The 23,857-nt window shown below is 41.9% G+C and overlaps 5 protein-coding genes across 6 annotated transcripts; 2 read left to right on the top strand and 3 right to left on the bottom strand.

Moving 5' to 3' along the window:
* The first annotated feature begins 407 nt into the window (after positions 1-407).
* Positions 408-4,468, top strand: gata1a (GATA binding protein 1a). Its single transcript, XM_022189310.2, is given in 7 exon segments — positions 408-551; positions 2,298-2,525; positions 2,609-2,892; positions 2,895-3,105; positions 3,317-3,462; positions 3,561-3,686; positions 3,775-4,468. Coding segments are annotated over 6 exon segments (1,269 nt in total). The 5' UTR covers positions 408-551; positions 2,298-2,311; the 3' UTR covers positions 4,063-4,468.
* A 3,912-nt stretch (positions 4,469-8,380) lies between these two features.
* On the bottom strand, positions 8,381-11,071 carry LOC110971573 (bcl-2-like protein 1). Its single transcript, XM_022221979.2, has 3 exons — positions 10,912-11,071; positions 9,576-10,177; positions 8,381-9,043 (listed from the first exon to the last, which is right to left on the bottom strand). Exons 2-3 carry the CDS (start codon positions 10,059-10,061, stop codon positions 8,903-8,905), a joined length of 627 nt encoding a protein of 208 aa, XP_022077671.1. The 5' UTR covers positions 10,062-10,177; positions 10,912-11,071; the 3' UTR covers positions 8,381-8,902.
* Positions 11,072-11,541: 470 nt separating this feature from the next.
* On the bottom strand, positions 11,542-16,341 carry adnpa (activity-dependent neuroprotector homeobox a). 2 transcript variants are annotated; one of them, XM_022189322.2, is made up of 4 exons: positions 15,961-16,341; positions 15,219-15,331; positions 14,407-14,499; positions 11,542-14,307 (listed from the first exon to the last, which is right to left on the bottom strand). In XM_022189322.2, exons 2-4 carry the CDS (start codon positions 15,324-15,326, stop codon positions 11,974-11,976), a joined length of 2,535 nt encoding a protein of 844 aa, XP_022045014.1. In that variant the 5' UTR covers positions 15,327-15,331; positions 15,961-16,341; the 3' UTR covers positions 11,542-11,973. The 2 variants fall into 2 exon arrangements, with proteins under 2 accessions (XP_022045014.1, XP_051804241.1); XM_051948281.1 differs by having other exon boundaries at positions 15,219-15,328.
* A 120-nt stretch (positions 16,342-16,461) lies between these two features.
* Positions 16,462-19,565, bottom strand: si:dkeyp-97e7.9 (DEP domain-containing mTOR-interacting protein). Its single transcript, XM_051948282.1, has 9 exons — positions 19,125-19,565; positions 18,842-19,020; positions 18,615-18,738; positions 18,185-18,363; positions 17,801-18,013; positions 17,569-17,691; positions 17,415-17,485; positions 17,151-17,255; positions 16,462-17,039 (listed from the first exon to the last, which is right to left on the bottom strand). The coding sequence occupies exons 1-9, from the start codon at positions 19,205-19,207 to the stop codon at positions 16,914-16,916; spliced, it is 1,203 nt and encodes a 400-aa protein (XP_051804242.1). The 5' UTR covers positions 19,208-19,565; the 3' UTR covers positions 16,462-16,913.
* Positions 19,566-21,679: 2,114 nt separating this feature from the next.
* On the top strand, positions 21,680-23,530 carry mafbb (v-maf avian musculoaponeurotic fibrosarcoma oncogene homolog Bb). The gene has a single exon (XM_022189332.2). It carries the CDS (start codon positions 21,970-21,972, stop codon positions 22,936-22,938), a length of 969 nt encoding a protein of 322 aa, XP_022045024.1. The 5' UTR covers positions 21,680-21,969; the 3' UTR covers positions 22,939-23,530.
* Positions 23,531-23,857: the final 327 nt, after the last annotated feature.

Here is a 23,857-nt window from a genome sequence, read left to right as displayed (position 1 = left end):
CTGCATTTATGCGTCTATCATGTATTAATGAGGACCTATCACATAAAATACTCTTATTTCCGCTCATCAGCTGGATCAAACTGTGTATTAATGCCCTTGGTTTGCTGCTAATGGGCTTTTTCTGCGTAGTGCTTCCTCTGTGGAAATCATCAGAGATACATTCATGCTATCAATACTACACAAGCAGCCATAAAGGAAGAGCAGAGGAACTAAGATTTGAAGCCGACACCTTCACCTTGCTCTTCAAACCTCTGATAACACAGACATTGTTAGTGTTTGTAGATAAATGACTCGGTTCAAATATGATTTCGAAATTTATGGCTGTAAATATGTCACACTTTCCCTCATACAACTTCTTTCTCTCTGGACCAAAGAGGTGTGTCTTTGAAATAAGTTGTCCCCGACCCCTCCCACGGACTGTCGTAGCCCTAAACTTTGCTGGTGGTTGGAGAAGTTGTTCTTCTAGCTCCAGCCTACACTGAGGTAGACAGTTTGAGCTGTTCCACCGTCCACCTGTACGACCCTGCTGCCCATCTGTGACCTCCACTCAGGTAGGCGACCTCTCGGCTGCTGGTCTTACATCCTTCAGGAGACGCCGCTAATCTCATCTGCTTGATTTGTTAAGAATAACTGACTGACTGGTTGAGTGTTATTGTGCATTTGAAAGTCAGTTTAGGCCATTTATGACTGTGACTTGGAGGGAGATCAGAGCTTTGCATTGGGTCGCCGGAGTCTCCTTCCCAGTAAAAACTCATTTTGAACTTTTATTTAGATTTGTAATACTCTTTTAAACCATTTTCCAAAATAATACCACACATTTATATAATTATAAAACTGATCCAGTCATTACATAACTTGTAATCAAATTAATTTACATGCAAATAAAATATTTCTTCCACTTTCTGTTGTAGATTGTATATCACAATATAAATAGTTGTACAAAATGCCAACTTGTTAAGTCAGGAGCACTCAATTAACTGTCTTCTTGAGTGTGAGGGATTGTGTTTGAAATAACCATAGCAAACCTCTTGTTTTTGCTCTTAGTTTTGATCCACAACATGCCAGCTCACACACTTTTTTATCATCTAACAGATTTCTATTAATCAGATGCGATAAGGGGTCACGTTGTATCAGTGGAGCTGGATATATTTAGCTTTATAATAATGCCGTGTATCAGATTTTCTCAGACTTTATCAGACACTATCAGCCTCTTCTCTTTCCTCTTCTCTTTTCTCTAAAGATACCGAGCGAGAGAGCGGCCTTGGCTGTTATTACTGTTCACATCATATTGCTGTGACTTTGTGCAGTGTCATGGCTGTGTCGAGTTGTAGCACTATTCTGAAGCAGAAATTTTCTTTTTCTTTTCCTCGTGTCAAGGTTGCAGCCATTGCAATGATAAATTTGAGTTAGTCTTGAATAAAAATTGTAAATTAGTCAAAAACCAAAACATAAATGAACAGCTACTTAATTAAACTCAGCACTAATTTAGAAGTCTGATGTGAAAATTGCACAAAAATCCTCCAAGCAGGCTGTTGCTGTCAACACTTTCACTTCAAAATCCGGCAGCAAACACATCTGTTTAGCTCGTGTTGTGCTGTTTGTCCACCCAGCAGGGCGTCCCTGAGGGCTTGCCTTGCTTTTGCTTTTGCTTTTTTTACCTTTTCTTCTAACCGGCACACCTACTGCAGAAAGGCCACTTAGTAACCGTTTGGTCACTGGCTGCATCGCCGCATTTATAGACCCATTTATTTTTAGTTTTTACTTTCAGCCACAGTCAAATGAGGATCCTAGAAAAGGAAGTTTGAAAAACCGGCTGTCGAGAGATCTTGTCCCTGATAACTTAAAGTCACACTGGTTGTTGTGAAGTGAAGAGCTTGGCGATAAAACATCTGCTTCAATCAAAGCCAGAGATTCTGTCACATTCGTCTCTATTAACTGAGCTGAGCGAGCTGGCAGAGCTGTTCTCAGAGCACTTAGATACGATTTGAGAGGGCAGTTTTCACAAAGACCAACAAAGACAACAAACCAGAATAGATGCAAATATAACACACATTTAAAAGCAGAAATGAGCACCGACAATAAATGTATACATACACACATAACAGTCAGTTTTAAACACAAATACAAGAGCTTAAAGGTATAGAGTGCTAAAATATGAGAATGACTTTATTTTCATGTCATAATACAATGAAACAGCTCCAGTGTAACTAACAACATAAAAAAAAGTTTTTGTAAAATAATCTTGGGAAGATGCAACTGTATATTATTCTAACATGTATATTATGATCTCTTCACAGCCTCTCCTGTCACTATGGACGATTCTTCAGAGCAGTCCCACTGGGTGTCTCCGTCTCTGCTCAGCTCAGACCCTCTGGCCAGTTTCTCCTCCGATCCCGGCCTGCTGCCTCCGGGAGAGGAGGCCGAGCCCTTCTTCTCCGGCCAAGACACCGACTACACCAGCCTGCCCTCTTTCTTCTCAAACACCAACCACAGCCGAGCTCCGTCCACCTACAGACACAGCTCGGGTCAGTGCCTCCGTCCACCAACAAATCCTCCACCTCGCCTCTAAATTATGATCTGACCTTCTCTATGCTGTCTCTTTTTTCAGTTCGGCAGGTGTTCACCTCACCGAGCCTCCTCAGCAACCTCCAGCTGCTGGACACTCCGCCCACCCACTCCCTCAGCTCCCCCTACAACCCTCCGGCCTCCACTTGGAGCCCTCTGACCAAAACCTCGCTACACTCGCACACCCCGGCCTCCCTCTACACCCCTGGAATCTCCTCGTCGTTCACCAACTCCAGAGATGGATACTCGTCTCCGAGCAGGGATGGCAGGGAGGAGAGTCCACGGCTTCAGGAGGCCCTGAAGGCGGAGCGTCTGAGCCCACTGGGGGGTCGGGGGCCAGCAGCAGCTTCCTGAACCTGACTCCTGCAGCTGGAAGTGTGTACACTCCATCATCACACCCACACATGTTGAGTCCTTACAGCTCATATATGAGCAGTCCACAGGATTACGGCTCTACTCCCCTGTACTCCAGCCCCGGAGCCTGGATCAACCCCTCGTACTCCCCGAAACTTCGCAACAAGATGAGGATATCCACTCCAGGTGAGGAAACACTGAGAGTCATTTTTACCACATGACACATGCTCTGAAAGCTCATTGTTTATAACAGCTGCTCTGGAGCTTTTGATCATGCTGCAGGCTGGGAAATTTGACAAAAAAAAAGTCCTACAACAGACAACAATATCTGCTTCCATATGCAACACTTTGTAATTAAAGATAACTATTAATGACTGCATCTTTAATAACTGAACAGAGGCCAGAGAGTGTGTAAACTGTGGAGCCACAGCAACCCCTCTGTGGCGTCGTGATGGTACAGGCCACTACCTGTGCAACGCCTGTGGACTGTACCACAAGATGAACGGTCAGAACAGACCCCTGATCCGGCCCAAAAAGAGACTGGTATGACACACAGACATGGCTCTTTATAATAAACCATTCAGTCAATAATTTGTCAGACTAGTTTAGAATGCTTGATTATTTCCTGTTCATTGCTGCAGATTGTCAGCAAGCGTGCAGGTACATTGTGTGCCAACTGTCACACAAGCACGACAACACTGTGGAGACGCAACGCCAGTGGAGAGCCAGTGTGCAACGCCTGCGGGCTCTACTTTAAACTGCACAATGTGAGTTTGGATAAAACTCACGATTATACTTTTGCAGAGCTTTAACTCCGACATCTTCTGACCTAATTCCCCTCCTGTGTTTTCTCAGGTAAACCGGCCTCTCACCATGAAGAAGGACGGCATTCAAACACGCAACAGGAAGGTCTCCAACAAGAACAAGAAGAGCAAGAAGGCCGCCTTGCTGGAGCCGTACTCGGAGGCGACCCAGCCCACCTCCCTGGACGACAACACCGGGCCCTTCTCCCTCGGCCCGGGGACTCTGCTGACCTACAGCCACATGCCTCACCTCGTCCCTACGCCATCCCCCCTCCACCCCTCAGCCAGTCTACCCTACACACACCACCTCAACACCGGCATGGTGCCCACTCTGGTGTGACAGAACAGGCACCTGCTTACACTCAGGAATCTGCATATTTGCGTGCTTGTTTGCCTGTTTGTTTGTTTTTTTAAATATGGATTTGTACATAGTGGTTTCTTCACTGGATGTCAGTTTGTGTTTATGCTCACTGTATTTTATTAGAAAACATGTTGTGTTCATATTATCCTTGTTTGAAGCCAGATAAAATCACTCCGCTGAGGTAGCCGCACTGATAGGGGGAGTTCTTTCAGCTGTAAATACCAACACAAATCAGATTTGACGGTGTGGTGATCCCTCTTTAATGACTGAAAATGTGAAACTTTAGCTTTGTGTTGTGTTTTGCGGGTCTGTTTTGTATTTGCGTAAGTGATATTACTGCATTGAAGCGCTACGGAGAAAATAATAAAATGCGTTTTGTGACTTATGAAGGCTTGTATTTCAAGTCATTTGAATTTTCACCTCATGTGCTGGGCTCAGTGATCTGACCACAGTGTGTGCTGCTATTGTCATCCTCTGCTCAGGTATAATGGTGTCTTTGTGCGGCCAGCGCTCCACTTTGACAGTGTAATTGTACATCGGGGGGTATGCAAATCCTCTGTTCCACAGAAGTGACAAACACAAAGTGCAACACTTAGGCCTGGTTTTGTATTTAAACAAGCTCTGTCAGTTTTTGAACAATTGAGCTGCTCACCCTCACACAAAAGGTCATGTTGGTATCCGTTATTACTCATCTTTGGTTACAATACTTAGAAGGGTCTTTTCCCCGGCAATAATTTTCCATTTTTACATCATGAATCATGTTTGAATGCAAAGTTCAGAGAAAACTGAGGACATACTTTGTAATCATAGTAACAATATGTTTTATATTACAGCTCTTCTTCCGGCAAATTGTGTGTTTGTAAACGATCAGATTGTAGCAGTAAAGTACATTTACCAAAGTGCTCTGCTTCAGCACAATTCTGACTCATTATTATTTGCTGCTTTGTACTTATGATCCATTACAATTCAGAGGTAAACATTATGCTTTTGACCCCACTACATTTATTTTGACATCTTTATTTAATAGTTACTTTTCAGATTTAGCTTAATAATACAAAATATAGCTAATATACACATTATGATGTAATATTGTAGATTAAATATATTTTCATGCAAATACTCTTTAACCTGCACTTAAATCTAAATTTAACTACAGATATAAATTGTGCAGGACCTTTACTTGTTAGACTTTATTTATAAACTGTGGTTCTTTTATTGAAGTATAAGATTTGAGCATTTCTTCCAAGAGGCAAAACCATCACAAAATTTCACACCACACAGTAAAAATACTCCATTATAAACAAGCAAAACTTACCCAAATAAAAGAATAAAACTATTCTCAGTCAGTTTTACTTGAAGGGCCAAAAGTAAAAGTGTTAAATAATGAAGGAGATGACCCATGCCAGAGTCATAGCATTCTATATATACATTTTTGTTTGCTTCTGAAAATAAATTTGAGCTAAAATATATGTGCTGGATTAAACCATGCAAGTTTTTCCTATAAATATAGTGAAATAGAAGCACAAAGTAGCAAAAAAGAGAGAAAAATTTATAATACAAATGCATTAAAATTATTATAAGGAATTTGAATGAGTGTATTTACTCAAATAATATGTGTCTTATTATAATGAAATGTTATATAGACGTAAGCAGCACTGTGTAGGACATATATTGAATTTCCACACATGTTGAGCTACTGTGATTGTTTTTATAGAGGAATCCTGCTCAATAAACCAAAGAAGGCTGTTTCATATTGATCACACTTGTGGTCATGTCTTAGTAGATTAGATTACGTTGGCAAACTTTCTGACTGAAATTTGTCGCAAAAAAACAAAGAGAAAATTCACAAATGCAAAGAAACGCGTTGAATTCCGCGTTCTCCAATTGCAAGTGTGTATTTAAGATGCCATGCAGTAAGCACAGTGAAGGGGCATGCATGTGTAGAATATTTTTTTATGCTGAGCAGCAGGGCTGGGGTTGCTCGCTCAGGACTGGTGGATGACTGATAAGTTATCACTGAGGCCACAGACCCCAAACCATCCACCTGCTGCCGGCTCCGCCAACTCTCACACTCCCTGTCAGTTAGTCAGCGAAGGCCACAGCCTGCGCTTTAGGTAACAAGTATACCACTGGCATCATCCACAAAAGCTCTACTGTGTGCCAGCGTGGCCTTTGGTTTACTAATAAACTGCTCTACTTTCAAAACCGGTGTCATGTTGGGGTCAAGTGAACCCTGTAATGCTAAACAATCTGTGGGCACAAACAGAAAACCTCCCGTGAGACAGATCTATAAATTATCCCTCACACATCGCCCAGTGTGTGTTCTCATAGCTGATTTGTGCATGCTTCACTGCAGGCGTCAAGGAGAAATAAGACTTTCATTTATGCATTTGGTTTCATGTTGGTGAATACGACCCAGTGAACATCTGGACACGCCACCCACTCATGACACTGCATGACACGCACCGCTGAGTGTATTGGTGATAAACCAACTCCGAAACAGAAATTTAGATTTTTTAGATTTTGTTGCCCGCTACTTATCAAAAACCCAAGTAGAAAAACAAAACAAAAAAACCCAAAACAATAGGATAGTTTTCAGTGCATTAGCAGTCAACCGTTTCAGCACATGACCTGCCTGATTCCCTGAGGACCTCGGTGATGGGAATGAATAGTAATATAGTATAATAGTTACAGACTGTCATGAGGAGGTTTCTATTTGAATCCATTTACCACATCTACTGAAAGTTTACCCTAAATCGCACTAGGGTAGAGAAATATCCAGTCTTCCCCTCACCAGGAACTATCATAATGAGTAAAACAAGCACTGGAGTGCCAAGAAAGAAGAAGAAAAAAAAGTGTATAATGTGAAAAAAAATTAGGATGATTAGGCAAGCACATCCATAATTTATACTCTTTTCCTCAACTGTCTCTATCTGCTGTTTATCTGCTGCAGCTGTCAGCTCGGCTCTGGGGAAATGGCAGCAAATGACGGGGATAGATTAGCAACCACAGGCCTGCTCCAGCTCACTCACAAGGCCATCCGTTAGTGGCCTTCTCTCTGCTGCTACTTCACTGTTTGTCTGTTACATCCTCCAAAGCTGCACAATGTCCTTGAAGCAGCTATTATAACATGATAGCGGCTTATCGGATTAGAAGCTGTGTTGAGCAGATTACATCCATTATCAGGTAAATTTCTGCTTTGGTATCTAATTTAGCTGTCAGGAAGGACGAATGGAGTAACATCAATATCGTGACAGAATAGCATGCTAATGAATAATAACTAAATGCAGCCACCACATCTCCATGTGTAGCTGCTGCCTTTGAAGTCTGCGGTACACAAGCACCCCCAGATGGTAAAAGCTCAACACTGCTGCACCAGTTTCTCTTTCCGACGCTGTGCACAGGATGTCAAACCCTGAACACTGCAGCTTAGAGATAACAGTGTGCAGCTCATTTTTTCACCTACTTCAGCTGATGCACATTACAGTGGTAGTGAACTGAATAACCGAACGGCATGTTCCTCTTTAAACTATGACACCAAGAGGATTGAACACAAAAAGAAAGCATATCTCATAGCATAATCTAAATATATGTAGGTGTATATTCCCCATGAGAACATGCATACAGGTTCTACAGAGAGGATACAAATGTGTGGAATTCAAATATTTTCAGTCTAATCCATGATATTTTACTTTCACCGAACTTCAAACTATTTAAAACATGATATTCTTCCTATATATTCATTCCATATATTTATTCATTTCCTTTGTATGTAAACCTGTTGGTATATATAGGATACATGCTTGTTTGCCATTTTTATGCATTTGCATCTGTGAATTATTCCTTTTAATGAATGTTGAATATGAACTGATGTATGAGAAAATATTAAATTTAGACAAAAGGTTTTCAATCATTATAAAATGCTGAAAATGATTTACAAAACCTACTAAAATGTCAAATTTAAAAAAAAAAAAAATCTGTTTCTTCTGTATGTGTTAATACAGGTTTATCAGCAGAAGACAATTTTTATTCAAATCTAAGCTACTGTGCCAAGTCATGACTGCAATTTCATTTCACAATTGTATGAATTTGAATCACTTGATAAATCTGGGACGCGGGCATCGATTCAAAGGTTTGGAAGAAGGTAAGTAAACAGGATCACAGGACACTGCTGTGCGCCATATGGGAGTCACAACAAACAACTACAGTATTTTGGATATGGACTATAGTCGTGCATGTATTTTTACATGAATTTTCTGGACAATCTGCAAAAGGAAACAAAGAGACACAAGAAAAGCATATTTATAAATATATTTATTCTCGAAGCATGCCTAAAACTCCAGTACAACCAAAAAAAAAAAAAGAAAAAAGGAGCTGAGCATTACACAGTGAAAAGGAAATATAACATATACTCTTTCAGATGTCAGTTTATTAGAAGTCATAAAAATTGGTCCTTGGATAATACACAAAAGGAAAAAACAAGACAAAAATAAGCGTGCTCACCAAACCAGCTGTTTCACTCTTAGCTTATCAGGTTCATGTAAAGCACTTTCAGTCTTGAGAGCAACACCCTTCAACAACTCACCTACTGTGCCATGTGATACAAAAATAAAAGACATTGGACAAAGCGGAGTGAGAAGTATAACAGCTCACCAAGCTACATATTATGGATACTCCCACAAACTGCTTCGGCCTATCCACATTCTGTCAGTGCACAAGCAGACTGGGCTTATTTTGTTGTAAACATTAACTATTTAGTTTTATTTCTGTTGGCGTAGCATTACATTGGGTGTGCCATGACGAGCGGGATGCAGCGCCTTCACTGTTTCTTAGCAATGAGTACACCAGCCAGCACTCCCATTAGCAGCACCCCTCCGGCTAGCAGCCATCGCTTCAGAGTATCCCGAGACCTCCGTGCTTCTGCAGCAGCGTTCTGCCCAAAAATCTCAGCAAAGCACTCCTAGAATTAAAACAAAAAAGACAGGAATTTTAATATTAGGCATTACTGATGGATAGAATTTTTTAATTTTTGGAAAAAAAAAACCCAATTGCAGCTACTCTTCTGTGCGAAATTTATCTCCAAATAATTTCAATTTACTTTCAGAACCACAATTCAAAATCTTTGCAGTGAATATTTAATTAAAAAAAAAAAAGTCACAATAAAGTAGATCTTCAGCTGCTTCGTTTTTCTTACCAAACTTAGGATTATTCCAGTACTTCAACTCAGGATGCCTGAAAGTGCTGTATACTGTTCTGACAGTAGTTATTATTAAAGTTTAATATCAAGTGATACAAGTCCTGGTATAGGTGTGTCACCAACATGCGAGTAGACAGCCTACCATAACCAAATGATTAGCACCTGCAGTGGGAATAATGACAATCAAATAGCTGCATCATTTACAAATATCTGATCTGCTTTATAGGGCCAATACTGGCACAGTTCTGTCTCAGACTGACTGCTATATCATGTCAGTCATCCCTTGCTGACTCACCCAGTCTCCTTGGCTCTGGATCCAGGGACTGATGTGCTCATCCAGGTACATGGTCATCCAGTCAGCGATGCGGGGAACCAGCTCACTCATATTCTTCTCTACGCATTCCACACACAGTACACCGCCAAAGCAAAACAGGCCCACTATACGTCCCCAGTTGACCCCATCCTTGAACACCTCATCCATCACACTCTTAAAGCTGTGGTAGGCCGTTTCAGGGGTGATGTCAATCTGCGAAGACAGGTCACTGAAAGTTTGCGTGAAGAGAAGTTCAAATTCATCTGCCGCATCCTTAAGGGTGGATTTTACAGCCTCTATGCCGTCTCTGTTGTTCACCAGCAAGCCGTTACTGGAGGCTGAGCTGGCCTTGTCCCCATCAGTCCTTCCTCCAGCATCCTCTGGCCTCAGCAGAGACATCGGATAGTTCCTTTGAGACAGCTTGTAGCTTATAAAGAACTCCACCAGCTCTCTGTTACTGCACGACATTATTTCCACAATGTGAGCCTCGGCCTAATCAGACGCCATGATTTCTCGTGTCATTCCTCCCAGTCTGCCAGCTGTCACTGTAGAGCTCCTTCACTTGCAAACGCAGACTGGAAAGCCTGAAAACATGCGGGGATGTTACAGTTACACTGATGGCTCTTTTATACAATCAAACAGTGTCTTTTTGGACATCATCCCAAGACAGAAATATACCAAACAAGGCTCCATTATTCATAATTTCTATTAGTAACCCTTTTATAGTAGAAGTTCTCTAGAAATAAAATACCCACTGCGGTATTGCTAACATGACACAATGTCCCAGCTGCAACTCGCTGGCAGAATAAACATTCCCTGCCAGGTTTTTCCAATAAAGTATTTCCACACAAGGTATTTAAGGCCAAATGTAAAGTCAGGACAAGATGAACAGTCATCCCCCCGACCCCCTTATCTCGCAATGTTCCGTGCCTGTTACAGCAAACTGCTTCTAGATTTCCCAGCTATACACAGCTGATGAGAAATATATAGATACAGAGATTTAAACAACAACGCATTTTAACAGATACCCTAAAACAACATTATAGATAAGCTAGCACACATTAGCGTTAGCCACGGAGCAGCACTGAGCATCATGAGACTCATTAGTGTTAAATTGCGACGTATTTCGTGCAAGATATCTGCGATTCCAACCTGCCATCACTGACAGCTCCAGCTACAAGTCCCGTAGTTCAGATACTACCAGTTTTAGCTTCATATGCTAACTAGCTACTACAGTCCACAGGAAACGCGTAAAAAAACACTACAACTACATTCAACGTGCTCACAGGAGGCAACGACCACTAATATTCATACTTACAGCTGCCAGAAGGTTATTTTCCAGTTGAGAACGTAGCTACGGTGCGACTAAAAGATGTAGTTGTGAATGCAAACACAACACCGACATTTTCGCAGCTGCAGACTCGGTGGTCTTAATAGTGATGCACGCTGGCGGTTGGCCAATTGTGCTTCCGTATGAGGCAGAAGTCCCGCCCCCTGTTACTGTCGAGCTAATCAGCGAGCGAGGCATCCCGGAAGTTGACAGCTAAATCATTAGACGCAGGTGAACAGCATCTCTACTCTCTAAACTGACTGCAAACCTGCCTTCAATTTCATTTGATTCTTGAAGGAGGTACTTTATTCGACTCGGTTTAAATTTTGTTTTAATTGAACGTCGGCGTAATGAAGCCCGTTAGCTTGTTAGTTCAAAGTTTCTAAAAAGGTATGAATCATATATTGGCTTGATGTGAAATGTGGTGTGCATCGTTTCATTTGTGACTTTAAAATTATACCTATACACGGCAAAAACAGACATTTTCTCTCCTTCAGACTGCACCTAATAAAATATCTCGCCAAAAAATGCAGTCTTCCATTATCTTCTTTAATAAAGCTAGACACAAATTACTGAAAGCTTTTTATTACACCTCACACAAAAAGTAAATAAGTCAGATTGATTTCAATAAAATGCTTTTTATTAAACAAATGAAATATATTAAAACGTGTACATAAGCAATGAGCATATCCTACAATTTCTAAATGTGAAAAGATAGTATGATACAGTTTAATGTCACACTTGAGAAAAAAGTGAGTATTTAGATTGGGATAACCATTTCCTATATAAGGTATGACAGGTAAACACAGATTGTATGAAGAAACTAACAAAGAACAATGGCTAAACTATATACAACGTCCCTTACATATGCCAAATATTTATGCGCCATGATGTAACATTTTTTCCTTTCTTTCAAACACTGCTTAGGTTGTCATTATCTGGAGAAGCTTTTGTGAGCCATGCCATTTGACCAGTATTTTTTGTTGTCGTTTGTACACTCCTTTAAAACTAAACTGTTACTCATCCAAGACACACTGCTGAGTGGGGACACTAACAAAAAGTCATCCAGGCATTTGCTTTTCCATCTTGCAAAGAGCTCTCCTTCTCTTTAGAATCTTTATCCACATATGCAGGTTCTGTATCCTCTGTCAGGTTTATCAGCTCCTCAGATTGTACATTCTCCTGTTGGTTTGTGTTAACGTTTCCATTCTCAGCAGGTTTATCCTCAATCTCCGGTTCACTGTCGGAGTCGATGGAAATGGTCTCTGTGCACGTGCTGAGTTTCAGAGTACAGTTGAGTGTCTCACACTGCTTGTTTTGGTCTGTGTTTGGAGTACCGGACTTGAAGCCAGTAGACCTCCCTGTTGAGGTGGGATCAAGCTTTCTCTCCTCAAAAATCAAGTCATGTTTAACCTTCTTGAGAGCCTGCATGTCAAAGCCAAGCAGCACTGAAACGCTCCTGGTCTCACAACTTCTCTCACACAACCGTTGCTTTGCTGCAAAGTGGCTAGAAATGTCAGACTTCCAGAGCCACAAACTTGCAGACAGCTTCTCCTCCTCATGAGGAGAAAGGTATGGTCGCCGGTTAAAGTATGCTGTCAGGAAATTTTTCCTGGCTTCATAGGTCTTGTGCTCATAGCTTCTAGGATCCAGAGCAAGGCCATCAGATTCGGCCCGATTTCCAAAGGAAGAGGGAGAAATCTTAGAATCCTTGCTCAATTTCATCCTCTTGGGGTTGGTCATGGCCTGCAGTGGTAGCTGCCTCTTGAGGAAGCCGGCCCCGGATGAGTTGAGCGTCAAGGCAGACTTGAAGCCTTGGTTTGCCTGGTTTCTACCAACAGCCCTGCACTGCACAAGATGCAGAGTGATTGTAGATGCTACCATATTACTCGTGTACACCCCTAAGCAGTGAATGCACTTGTATGTCATCTTTTTTTCAACAGGATGCATTGTTTGGAGCACTTGATGTCGCTCCCTCAAATGCATGGCCAAAGCATCAGTGATGGGACCTTTGAGGATGGTGAAACATAGTGGACATACAGTTTTGCCAACCTCACTGTTGCTAATAACTGAAGGGAAACCTCTTGGAAGCTGTTCGTTTTTCTTTTCAGTTATTCTAGGAGCAGAAAGCTTGACAAGAGGAGGAACATTATTCTGGACAGGTGCAGAATGATCTTGCCCATTGATAGGTTCCTTCATGTTAAAAGTGAGAACAGCAAGCTGAACGTTACTGGACTTATCTTGTTTAATGGTGAGATCAAAGGTTAAAGGTGATGCGCCTGGAGGTCCAAAAAACTCGTCAGGGTGGGCCTGAGCTACATGCTCGATGATTTTCTCAACATTGTGAAAAGTCGAGTGGCACTGTGGACAGGTTAACCCGTGGATTAGCATGTGGTTAAGCAGTGTATCACTGGGCAGGTACCGGTTGCAAAGCAAACACTTGCTGGTGAAGTTGTGGATTTTCATGATGTACTTGGCAAGCGCCCACACTTTTTTTGCCTTGTGCGCGCTTTCAAAATGAGCACTATATAGGTTTTCAGGAAAAAGCTCATTGCAAACAGTACATATCTTCCACTTTTGTGTTTGGGCTGTGTTTACGCCAACAGCACTATTTTCAGGAACTGTGCTGTTGCCAGGAACTGCAACACGTGCCTGACTGGTTGGGCTAGAGGACTGTTTTTTAACAGCAGTGGCCACTGGCTTCAAATAGCCAATTACTGGCTGTGGCACTGGCTCAGGTCTAAGTGTGTGGCCCCTGCTCATCATCAGAGGACCCTTCTGAGACATAGACTGTGACCGGGAGACAATAACATTTGCATGTCCAATCATGGTGGTAACTTGAGCACCAATGCGCTCATGGTACTCTATCACATGCTGTACTAAAGCCTCATAGCTACGAGTGGAAAACTGGCATCGTTTACAGAGGATGTTGTTGCCATTGACAGAATTAGCACCATTTTTAAACGATGATTCAGAAACCATACCAAGATAAGGCGATACAATATGCTGAAAATGTTCCCTGTAGATATGTCTTCTGACAACATTGTACAAAGTGTCCCGGAACGTACATTTTTTGCAGAAGTACATCGCTTTCTCCACACCATCTCCCTGTCTGGCTCTATCAAAATACGTTTTGTTTTTCTTTCCCAGCACAGTTCCTTGTAAGTTCCCATAATTCTGACGTGTTGAACTGGGTATGTGGAATATTTTTACATGTGTTTCCAAAGTTCTCTTGTTTGCCGTGAAAGCACAGTATGGACAGTTGAGGAGGATTTTGTTGTCAATAATTTTTCTGTGAACGCTGCGGAAGTGATTCTTGTAGCCTGAGTAGTATTTGGAAGAAAATGGGCACTCTGTGCAGCAAAATGGCTTTGATCGGTATTCCTAAAAGACATCAGTGGGGGAAAAAAAAAGTAGCATTAAGAAGAATATGAAATGTGCAAAAATATTCTGAAAAGCTCTGGACACACACATAAAATGTACCTGCGTTTTAGAGTACGATGGATCCCAACCGCAGATATCAAGGCAAAGAGTGCTCTTTACAAACTGATCATCAGGACAAAAGTCTTTGAACTCCTGCAAAAAGATTTAGACAAACTTATTGCCTTTGTTTGTACACAATCTTGCATGCGTAAAAGCACACATCATATTTCAATAGCCCACAGTGGTTTTTGGCAAATTCTGCTGAGTCAGCACAGAGATAAGCTACTATTTCGTTTAACATTTGACATCAAATCTTTTCTACACAGACCTTTAAGGTTGTCACAGTGAATGATAATAACCACCTGCACATGGTTACAATTACAATGCTGAAAAAAAAACACTTAAATCATATACCAGACCTTGAAGAACAAAAGATTTGAGTAGAAAACCATAATGATAGACACTGCGTAATTTACGGAGAACAAAATGACATAAGAACAGACAGTGGAAACCAAATTTATTAACCCAGTGATGGGTTGATTCACAACCACGTTAAAAAAAAAAAAAAAAATCAGTGAAAATTAAAATCACAGGCTGATTCAGCTTGAGTGAATTGCCTCTCCTGGCTTGCAGTTGTCACTTTCATTTTCACCAAAACCCCTCATCATCATTTTATTCACATTTTTCGCCACCAAAACGGGTGAAATTGATTCACAAAAACGTACGCTTCCTAACTGGACAGATCAATATACAAGTTTTCTTGAATTGGTGTTATACTGTGATGATAAAGTGTTCCCATATTTGTTTGAGCAGTGCATGTTTTGAAACGTGAATGATAATAAACAACACAATGCAAGCCGAACTACTCTCACCTCTGCTGCGTCCTTGCAGAACTCAAGTCCAATGTCTCCAAGTGCTTTTTTCACTTGTTTCCTGGCTCTCCTGATTCTTGCCAGGTTGTTCACTGGGAGCTGATACATCTCTCCTGACAAACAGAGAACAAACCACTGATTTGTGTGACATGACTGTACATAGTTTTAACCAAAACACATTGAGCAAATTCTTTATGATAATCCTAAGCAATTGAACTTAGAAGCCCAGCTTCTTTTTTCTTCGGATGACCTGGATGACTGAGAATCTACACAGACATCTTCATTATAATGTGTAGAGTCACACTAATGCTCAAACCTGAACATCATAATACACCGACTTCCTAAGAGATGGATGACAACTTTCGCCTCGTGTTTCAGAACACCAGTGTCAACACCATAATTAATGATAACAGTATATGTTAAAATAGGTGTGGTACTGTTTCTGAGATCATGCTTTAGTTTAGCTTTCTGATTGAGTGCAGGTTTGAGCAGAAATCTTGAACCACATCACACATCTGTGACCTATACTATCCCAAAATTGCCCACTGATTTCTGGAGTTTTACAGAGCATGTTGTTAGCTTTGTGAGCTAACGTTGCAGCATTAGCAACAATTAGCACCGTTGCCCGCTCTTGACGGCTTGGTCACCCACTTAGCTTCGCAGCTAACGTTACATAGCCGGTTAGCGTCTTTGAAAATAATTTCGTTCTGCCAGAAAAATACGAAGGGTGCGTTTTACTCACCTTGTGGTACGTCTGCAGACTAGCTTTGCACGGGTTATATCACGACATTAATGGCTGGTAGGGGAGCAAAGCAGCAGGTCGGGACGTGCACACTGATGGTGATGTTCGCTCTCCTCAGCGCCGGTGCTGATGCTCAGCAGTTCCACGGCTAGGTGGCTAAGCTAGCTAGTTAGCTGTCACATCTGTTTTAGCTGCGGCTGTTAACTGGAGGAACGAATGACCGAGCAAAGCTGTGCATGTCTCGTGGAAGCAGCTTACTCTCGAAATAATAACGTCCAGGACCACCAAGTGTCCCCTGGGTGTCTCTTTGACTTGCACCAGTGGTCAGGCCTGCTTGCTAGCTAACGCTACCTATTCCTAGTGATCAACTCTCAATCCAAAATGGCGACTACAAAAAGACGGAAGTCATGGTGAGGACCTAGGCAGAGCCATAAACCACAAAGTTTGCACTCACTGTGGTCTCATTGTTGTTTTATTTACAGTTATACAACCTATCATTTATTCTTCTGTAATTCAGAAGAAACACAGCAGGTACAGTTCTTTAAAGTCGAGGCCACCTATTCTTGTTGCATCCAACATTTTTGGAAAGATTTGTTTTTTGTTTGCTTTGTTTTCTTTACAGCAGCTAAGTATTGTTAAAATGGCACACTTAATGGGCAAGTAACGTCAGAAGGTGTCCCATTTTGCCAACAGCACCTGTTAAAAAGTTGCCTCAGTAACTTAGAATCATCAGTTCTGTGTTTTTTCTTCTTCTGTGTATTCATGAAAGGGGGTTAATATTGTAGAGTCGTATCAGGTTGGGAGCTGAAGCATTGGAATGATTCAGAAAATTGTTCCAGAATATGCATTTTCAGAAAGTGTCCTATTTTAACAATACTTACATTAACATTTTCAGTTATTCCACATATAGTTGTGTCCAAAACAAGCATTAAACTTTAATTAGACAGCTATGTTCATTCTATTGGCTCCAAAACTTCCAGTACAACAATTCGAGGTCCAGTCATCACCAGTCTGGAGACCGTTCTGTAGTCCAGGTCAAGAACACACTGGCCATTCACCTGGCACACAAACTGCTGCACCTAAACACAATTATGTCATGTAGATAAGTTCTGTTTGTTTTTCGTGCAGTTTACAAAGTCTTGACAAGAAAATATAATTTCCTCTTTCAGTTTGTGTAACATTGGTTTAACCTTAACTCCAGCAGCTGCAGCAGGGCTTCCAGGGTCAACAGCCTGGACATAACAGGGAGACACTCCTCTGACGACAAAACCCCAGCCCAGAGCATCTCCTATCACCTAGGATCGGGTGAGATAAATTACACCTCATCTGCAGTTCACACTGAAACACAATGTCAAGAATGTGTGCAGCTAGTCTCTATTAGGAGTGACTTTTGTTCAGGTGAAAATTATGCTGTTAAATTATGATTTTTTTGCTAAATCCTGATAATTACTCACCGTTAACACCTTCTTGATGAAGGGTGCCCCTGGTGCCAATAATTCATCACAGGTAAAATTTCTTTTAAGGACTGTAAAAGCAATAAAATAGCCTCAACACAGTAATTGCAAAACTTTGATGACATTTTGAAACAGACATTAATTGCACACTTGCCTGATTTAGGATTGCATCTCACCACAGAGGCTGAAGGCAGCGGAGCAAGAGGTGGAAATCCGGAAGAGTGAAGCTGAAGGGAATTCAGGCTGCCTCGACGTCCACCGGTAACCTGTTTTACGTCTTTATTAGACCCCACAGTTGTTAGATTAGTGTTGAAAGGATTAGACATAATTATCATTCACAACAAAGTGCATATCACAAAATGGAGAGTTTTTGGTTATCTTTTTACCAGATTGGAAAGCACTGTTTTGCTCCTGGGGTGGGCTTTTACGTACAACAAACGGACTGTCGTGATGGTTTTCCTCATGTGTCGACACCACAGCGCCTTCATCGTTGTCTTGCTCGTTTTCATTCAGCAGTTCAGAAAGGCGCCTGCGCCGTCGAAAATTGATGCAGAACTGATAGAGTAGCCCGCTGTCAAAGAAGTCATGCTTTTTTCCCACTGGTGGCGAAGTGAGGGAAAGAACAACAGTAGAGCACGTTTTATATGTTTTTATTTTTGCAAAGACTCAACGACTCTATTTGCTTTTGATTGCAAAAGTCCCAGATGGCCACCCTCTGCTGGCAGCCGCTGACAGCTGTACATCAAAGTGCAAGTGAGGACTTTCCTCACCGTGCTGAATGATGCCATTCTCCTGCAATGCACGGCACAGCTCCAGGCCCCGACACCGGCTCTCTGCCTCTCCATTCTGAAAGAGCCAGTCGATAAACTGGCAGCCAGGGAAGGAGCGCTGATATGTAACACCGTGCTCCTCTCTCAGCTGCAGAATGGAGTTCTTTTCCATTATGAGACTGAAGAAACAGACAAAATCACACTCCACGTTCCTCATATCACACGGTTTAGTTGAAGAAAAACATGGATGTAATATTCAGACCTACAAAACTGCCAATATAGAGTGAGAAACAAGAGATGATTGCATTCCTGAGTGTGTAATTTGATCTCAAGCCTATTAATTGTATTATAGTATGATTGACTGTGCACTTCAAGGTCATCTGATCTGGCTCTTTGAAAAGATTTCCAGTGCAAACACAGCAGCTCTTACTGTTCATACAGTCGCTGTCCTCGCATAAAGATTTTCACTTCTGTATTGAAGGGAAATGTGCCATCATCCTTGCGGAAACGATACAGCAGTTTGGCATCCTTGAACATTGACCTTTTATCACAGACTGAGGAGAGGCAGATCAAAATGAGTCGTTAATGCTACAATAACGCTTCTTTTTTTACACAAGATACCTCTCACTAAGGCTTTCCTTGGTGCTTCCCTCTTACCGTGGTGAACAATGTCATGGTCCATGAGGTGCTGCATGAGACAGACAGCTGTTGCTCGGTCTGAAGCTTCCTTATGGCTCACCAGCCAGTCTATAAGCTCCTGCGCCACGAAGCAGTTGGGATACGTGCGCAGATGGTAGCGTCGGTCCTTAATCAGTTTGCCGTCGTGGAGTCTCAACCTTGAAGTGATGTTCGAATCAGCCGTTTACATTAGTCATATACCCGACCTTTAAAACCTCATTTGCTGCAGTCATTTCAAATCACACCACATCTGTGTCCTCACCTGAGTTGTTCTCCTGCAATCATGACTTCAGCCTTATGTTGTCTGGCCATGGCCTTCCTCCTCATGCTGTTTGTTCGCTGCATGTTTCTTATCTCTGGGCTACAAACCAAGTGGAGCTCACTTTAAGTTATGGCCCTTTGTGTTTACAAAATAGCCATTGAAACACAGAGAACCCAATAACCATGTGGGAGAGATGTTGTGTATACAGACTGAAAGACAGGCAAACACATGGTGCACATCAGGTAGGAATATATCCTGACTGAAGCGTTGAAATTCATGTTCTTCCCTTTGGTTTTATTCATAGTGAAATTCCCACTGTTGGCTGTTTTGATAAAACATGCTGGAGTACATCCTTCACTTGTCCCCTTTTAAGCAGTTCTTGCATTTCCAGTTATTTTGAGAGAAACAAATGACTTATGCTAATTGGCTTCATGGTGCTAATCGGCACATTACACTCAGTTAAATGGATGTTCTGATGTAGGTTGTGTTTTCTGACATTGGTTTTGAAGTGTTTGTTCATTTTACTGTCGTTAAATGTGTCATTTTTTCTGTCCAAAATCTACAACATGACAAATGCAAGAACACCAGTACTGTCTCAAATTCACTGGTACGTTGATCGATGTGGTGTTGTTATACATCGTCCTGCCAGCATTGGATGAGCTTGAATTCGGCCTTATTTTAGAGGTCGTCACATAGTTGTCTGGCAACAGAAATCCAGAAAATCTTGCTCTTCACACTACTTGTCTTCTGTTGCATGCGGTGTGTAATGAATGATAATACAGGTCATGCAAGGTGGTCTTTGGGAGATGAAAGCATCTTTGACTTGATTCTCAGAGACAGCTCTTCCTCTCAGGCTGCATATTAAATGTTCCTACTTTGGCAGATCTTAACCCAAAACTTTATCACCTATAAAGCAGCTATTTGATCGGTGCAAATTGTAAAAGTTTTTTTTTTTTATCTGTGTCTGCATAAAAGTCTCAGTTCTTGGGTACACAATGTGAAGACTAAGGTTGCTGAGAGCTGTTTGTATGATGGTGGATATATGGAATGTTGCAGTGTATGGAAATTAATTTTTAGTATATAAGACTTGGCTGTTTAAAGTGTCTGCTGGTGTTGTGCATTTAGGCTGTTAGCATCCTGTCATTAGCATAAGTTAAAGCACACACAGCGTCACTCTGCCCTGCTGGCATAAATCCTATTATGTGTCCCTGAGAAATCCTTGCTCAGGCACACTGTCTCCTCTTTTCCTCCCTTCCCAGCAAATAAAACTGACTGAAACAATGCCTGGCCCTTCTCGGACAGAAATTTCTATTGGTTTTGGCTTGAGCCCTTTTATCTTGTCAGTGAGGCTTTCACTATCTTTAGAGTAAGCACTGCATGCGAGGGTCACCTCAGGGCTGGAACATCATTTAACCCTTTGATAGCCTTTGCTCTGGACACCCAGGGGTGTCAGAGCTGTTTGTTGCCACAGGGTTCACAGTTTCTAGCGGGATGTTTATTTGAAACCTTCAGGAGCTTCTCTGTGAAGAACTTTGCATCTGTAATCCAGACCCAGCGCCATGCATCCCTGATACCTGCAGTGAAGTTAGCCTCTGGGGGTTTTCCTACAATAGTTTCAACACCTTTTTAAACATTTTACGCGTGTGCACAACTCAGACTGTATAATGAAGCCAGAACTCACAGTACAGTAACCTGAAGACACAAACAGAAATGGAAGTAGCTGGAAAAATCTGTGTACTGGAGAATATGCTTTATGTTGCTGTTTTGCTTATGAAATTAACAATTCTTAACTGTACATTTATATCTAATGTTTGAACCTCTGGCCTCATTTGTTCCTTCTTGTACTCAAACAAGCTTGTGCAGACTTTTTCTGCAAAGCAATGAGTGTACAGATTTATTAGATGGGGGTCCTGCAGTGCACACTTTTGTCCACAAGATATCAGTATTTACTTGTGTTTCACACAGCAGCCACTGGTTTTACAGGAATTGTCTTCCAGCTTCTTTTTTATTGTTTAGGTGAAATCAGGCAGTTATGTGGATTTAAAAAAAAAAAAAAGATGACTAATTTTGAAATTATTATAAACTAATATTCACCAAGTTCAGACAGAAAAGGAAAAGTTGCAGATCAAATATTGTTAAAGTAAATTAATATAGGTTTGAAGTACCATAATGTATGTTTTTTTCTTAATTTCCGTGTAAAGTCATGCCATATTGCCCATATTATTCTGTATTTATGCACTTTTTCTTTTTCTCTTGGTCTTCTACATTGTGAAACATCTAAACAGTCCTTTGGGATAAATTGGCCAAAACATAAAACAGATTACTAGTCAAACAAGGAAAAACACACTGCAGAAGAGAATAAGCAGACAGACAGGGGAGTCTATAGGTTTTAGTCAAATAATAATCACGAACAGCTCGTGGGGACAGACTCAGAGCAGCTTTTATGCAAATCGTCCTCCTCAGCGTGTTTTCATTGGAGAGCAGCGTGGAGGTGTAGTCTGGAAGGCGTGACATCGTGCCAATGCAGCTTTATGAAGAAAGTGCACTTCTCCTAACAGGCAGAGGTGCGCCCAGTCCTTTGGCAGCTGCGGACTTTTAGTTTGTGGCTCCTGAAGCCAAACAAGCTGCGCGGTGCAGAGTCACAACTCTGTGAGTTTTGGAAGCTGGGAGCTTCTTTTGCAGTGATTTTTCCCCCCATACTATTGTTTTTATTGTCTTTGTGAGCTGAAATCAAACTTTGGAAGTATCTGTTTTGTTTTATTGCAACTGAGTGCGAGCTCACTGACTGCATGAAATATCAGTGGACATTTGGAGCTCTTTGAAGAGACCAGTTTTGCCATTTAAGATGACCGCTGAGGCGCATTCACATTTGGGACTGCAGAAAGCCTCCATGGATTTCGTCAGCGACTTTGACTTGATGAAGTTCGGCGTGAAGAAGGAGACGATGCCGGGCTTGGATCGCTCCTTCATCGGGCCGTGCAGCCAGCTACAGAGACCAGACTCCGTCTCCTCCACTCCTGGCAGCACACCTTGCAACTCGGTGCCCTCATCGCCAAATCTGAACCCAAACGAGCAGAGAAATAATCCTGGGGGCGATCAGTTCTGGATAGCCAACAACGGGGGTTACCCTCAGCAGATGTACCCTCAAGCTTTCGGCCTGACACCCGAAGACGCAGTGGAGGCCCTCATTGGAGCCACGGCGCAGCAGGGGCACCCATCTGCGCCCCACGGCCACCACCCGCCACCTTTCCAGGCTGACTACGAGGGCTACGGCCACCTGACCGAGCCTGTCCAGCATTACCTTCACCCCGACATGCAGGGGATCCCCACCGGTCACTGCCAGGACCCCTATCTGAAAGATGACAGCGCGTCTCCGGAGTCGCCAGAGGCCCAGCAGGTCCTCGGTGCGCACCATCACGTCCAGCAGCAGCACAGCCGCCACGACAGGCGGTCCAACGCCGAGATGCACTTCTCAGACGACCAGCTGGTGTCCATGTCCGTCAGGGAGCTCAACCGGCTTCTCCGAGGCCTGGGCAAGGACGAGGTGATGCGTCTGAAGCAGAAGCGCCGGACCCTGAAAAACAGAGGTTACGCACAGTCCTGCCGCTACAAGCGCGTCCAGCAGAAACACATTTTGGAGCACGAAAAGACGAGCCTGGTGTCACAGGTCGAGCAGCTCAAGCATGAACTCAACAGACTGATGCGGGAGAGGGATGCATACAAACTTAAATGCGAGAAACTGTCCGGTGCAAACTGTTACCACGAAACTGGGTCCACCAGTGACAACCCTTCCTCACCCGAGTATTTAATGTGAGTTTGTTGATTTCCTGCAGAACTGATTCTTTTCCATACGGAGGCATTGGTGTTGATAGCTCACCTTGCTGTTTAGCAAACAATCCCACGGATTCATCCAGTTTTGAATAATCTCGGGCATAAGGACATGACTCAGATAATTGTAATAGATACATCTAGGCAGCAACATATGAATGGATTTTTGCAATGAAGCATGCATGCAGGACATGTATGAGATGTTTTTATTTTATACAGGCATATCTGTATTTTGTCTGACAAGAGATACTTGAAATCAGAGGGTATTTGCTTCTATCAATATAAAACTTTAATCTTCCTGCTTCAGTTACTGCTCAGTCTTCATTTTGATGATTTTGCTTTGCTTAGTTTTTGTAGCTCCAAATATATTTTGTGTTTGTGCTTTCTTTGAATAGAAAACATATTGAAATGAATGCTAGAAATGACATTATTTTTATGAAGCTGATTCTGCTGGACAGATGTGTTCGTTATTTGCTTTTCTTTTTGGGATAATTATGCAAAAAAATATGCAAATTGTTTTTCATCTACAATGTTTTTCATTTACTATGGATCAATAAACCTATTGTGACTTTTTAAAACTGTGTCTCATCTGCTGACAAATTACTCATCTGCAAAAAAACAACAACTGTCCCTACAGCCAAACATTTATCTCAGATGCACAATTCTACCATGGTAGTGTAATTTAATTGTAGTTATGGGAGTCATTCCACCATTTGTTTTTACAACATAATAGGAAAAATATGTTTTTAAAATCCCAAACCCATTAAAAGGGATACATTCATTATAATATTTGCACACACGACATAAAACTGGAGCTTTGCAATGTGTCAATTAGTGCAAATATGAAGGCATAACAAATATGTAGCTATAAAGACTTCAATAAAAAAAATACAAAGCATCTTCAC

This window comes from Acanthochromis polyacanthus, chromosome 5 (genome assembly GCF_021347895.1).
Source record: "Acanthochromis polyacanthus isolate Apoly-LR-REF ecotype Palm Island chromosome 5, KAUST_Apoly_ChrSc, whole genome shotgun sequence".
NCBI classification, from domain to species: domain Eukaryota; kingdom Metazoa; phylum Chordata; class Actinopteri; family Pomacentridae; genus Acanthochromis; species Acanthochromis polyacanthus.
This window is presented reverse-complemented; position numbering and strand designations above follow the sequence as displayed.

What these genes read in the sequence shown, in the direction of transcription:
- LOC110971573 (XM_022221979.2), bottom strand. Translation starts at nt 10,061, where the DNA reads ATGTCGTGCAGTAACAGAGAGCTGGTGGAGTTCTTTATAAGCTACAAG. An exon ending in TCCAGAGCCAAGGAGACTGG is followed by an intron (nt 9,044 to 9,575) that starts GTGAGTCAGCAA and finishes TTTTAATTCTAG; the next exon opens with GAGTGCTTTGCTGAGATTTT.
- adnpa (XM_022189322.2), bottom strand. Translation starts at nt 15,326, where the DNA reads ATGTATCAGCTCCCAGTGAACAACCTGGCAAGAATCAGGAGAGCCAGG. An exon ending in TCTGCAAGGACGCAGCAGAG is followed by an intron (nt 14,500 to 15,218) that starts GTGAGAGTAGTT and finishes ATCTTTTTGCAG; the next exon opens with GAGTTCAAAGACTTTTGTCC. An exon ending in CATCGTACTCTAAAACGCAG is followed by an intron (nt 14,308 to 14,406) that starts GTACATTTTATG and finishes GATGTCTTTTAG; the next exon opens with GAATACCGATCAAAGCCATT.
- si:dkeyp-97e7.9 (XM_051948282.1), bottom strand. Translation starts at nt 19,207, where the DNA reads ATGCAGCGAACAAACAGCATGAGGAGGAAGGCCATGGCCAGACAACAT. An exon ending in GGACAGCGACTGTATGAACA is followed by an intron (nt 18,364 to 18,614) that starts GTAAGAGCTGCT and finishes CTGTTTCTTCAG; the next exon opens with TCTCATAATGGAAAAGAACT. An exon ending in AAACAGTGCTTTCCAATCTG is followed by an intron (nt 17,692 to 17,800) that starts GTAAAAAGATAA and finishes GGTCTAATAAAG; the next exon opens with ACGTAAAACAGGTTACCGGT.
- mafbb (XM_022189332.2), top strand. Translation starts at nt 21,970, where the DNA reads ATGACCGCTGAGGCGCATTCACATTTGGGACTGCAGAAAGCCTCCATG.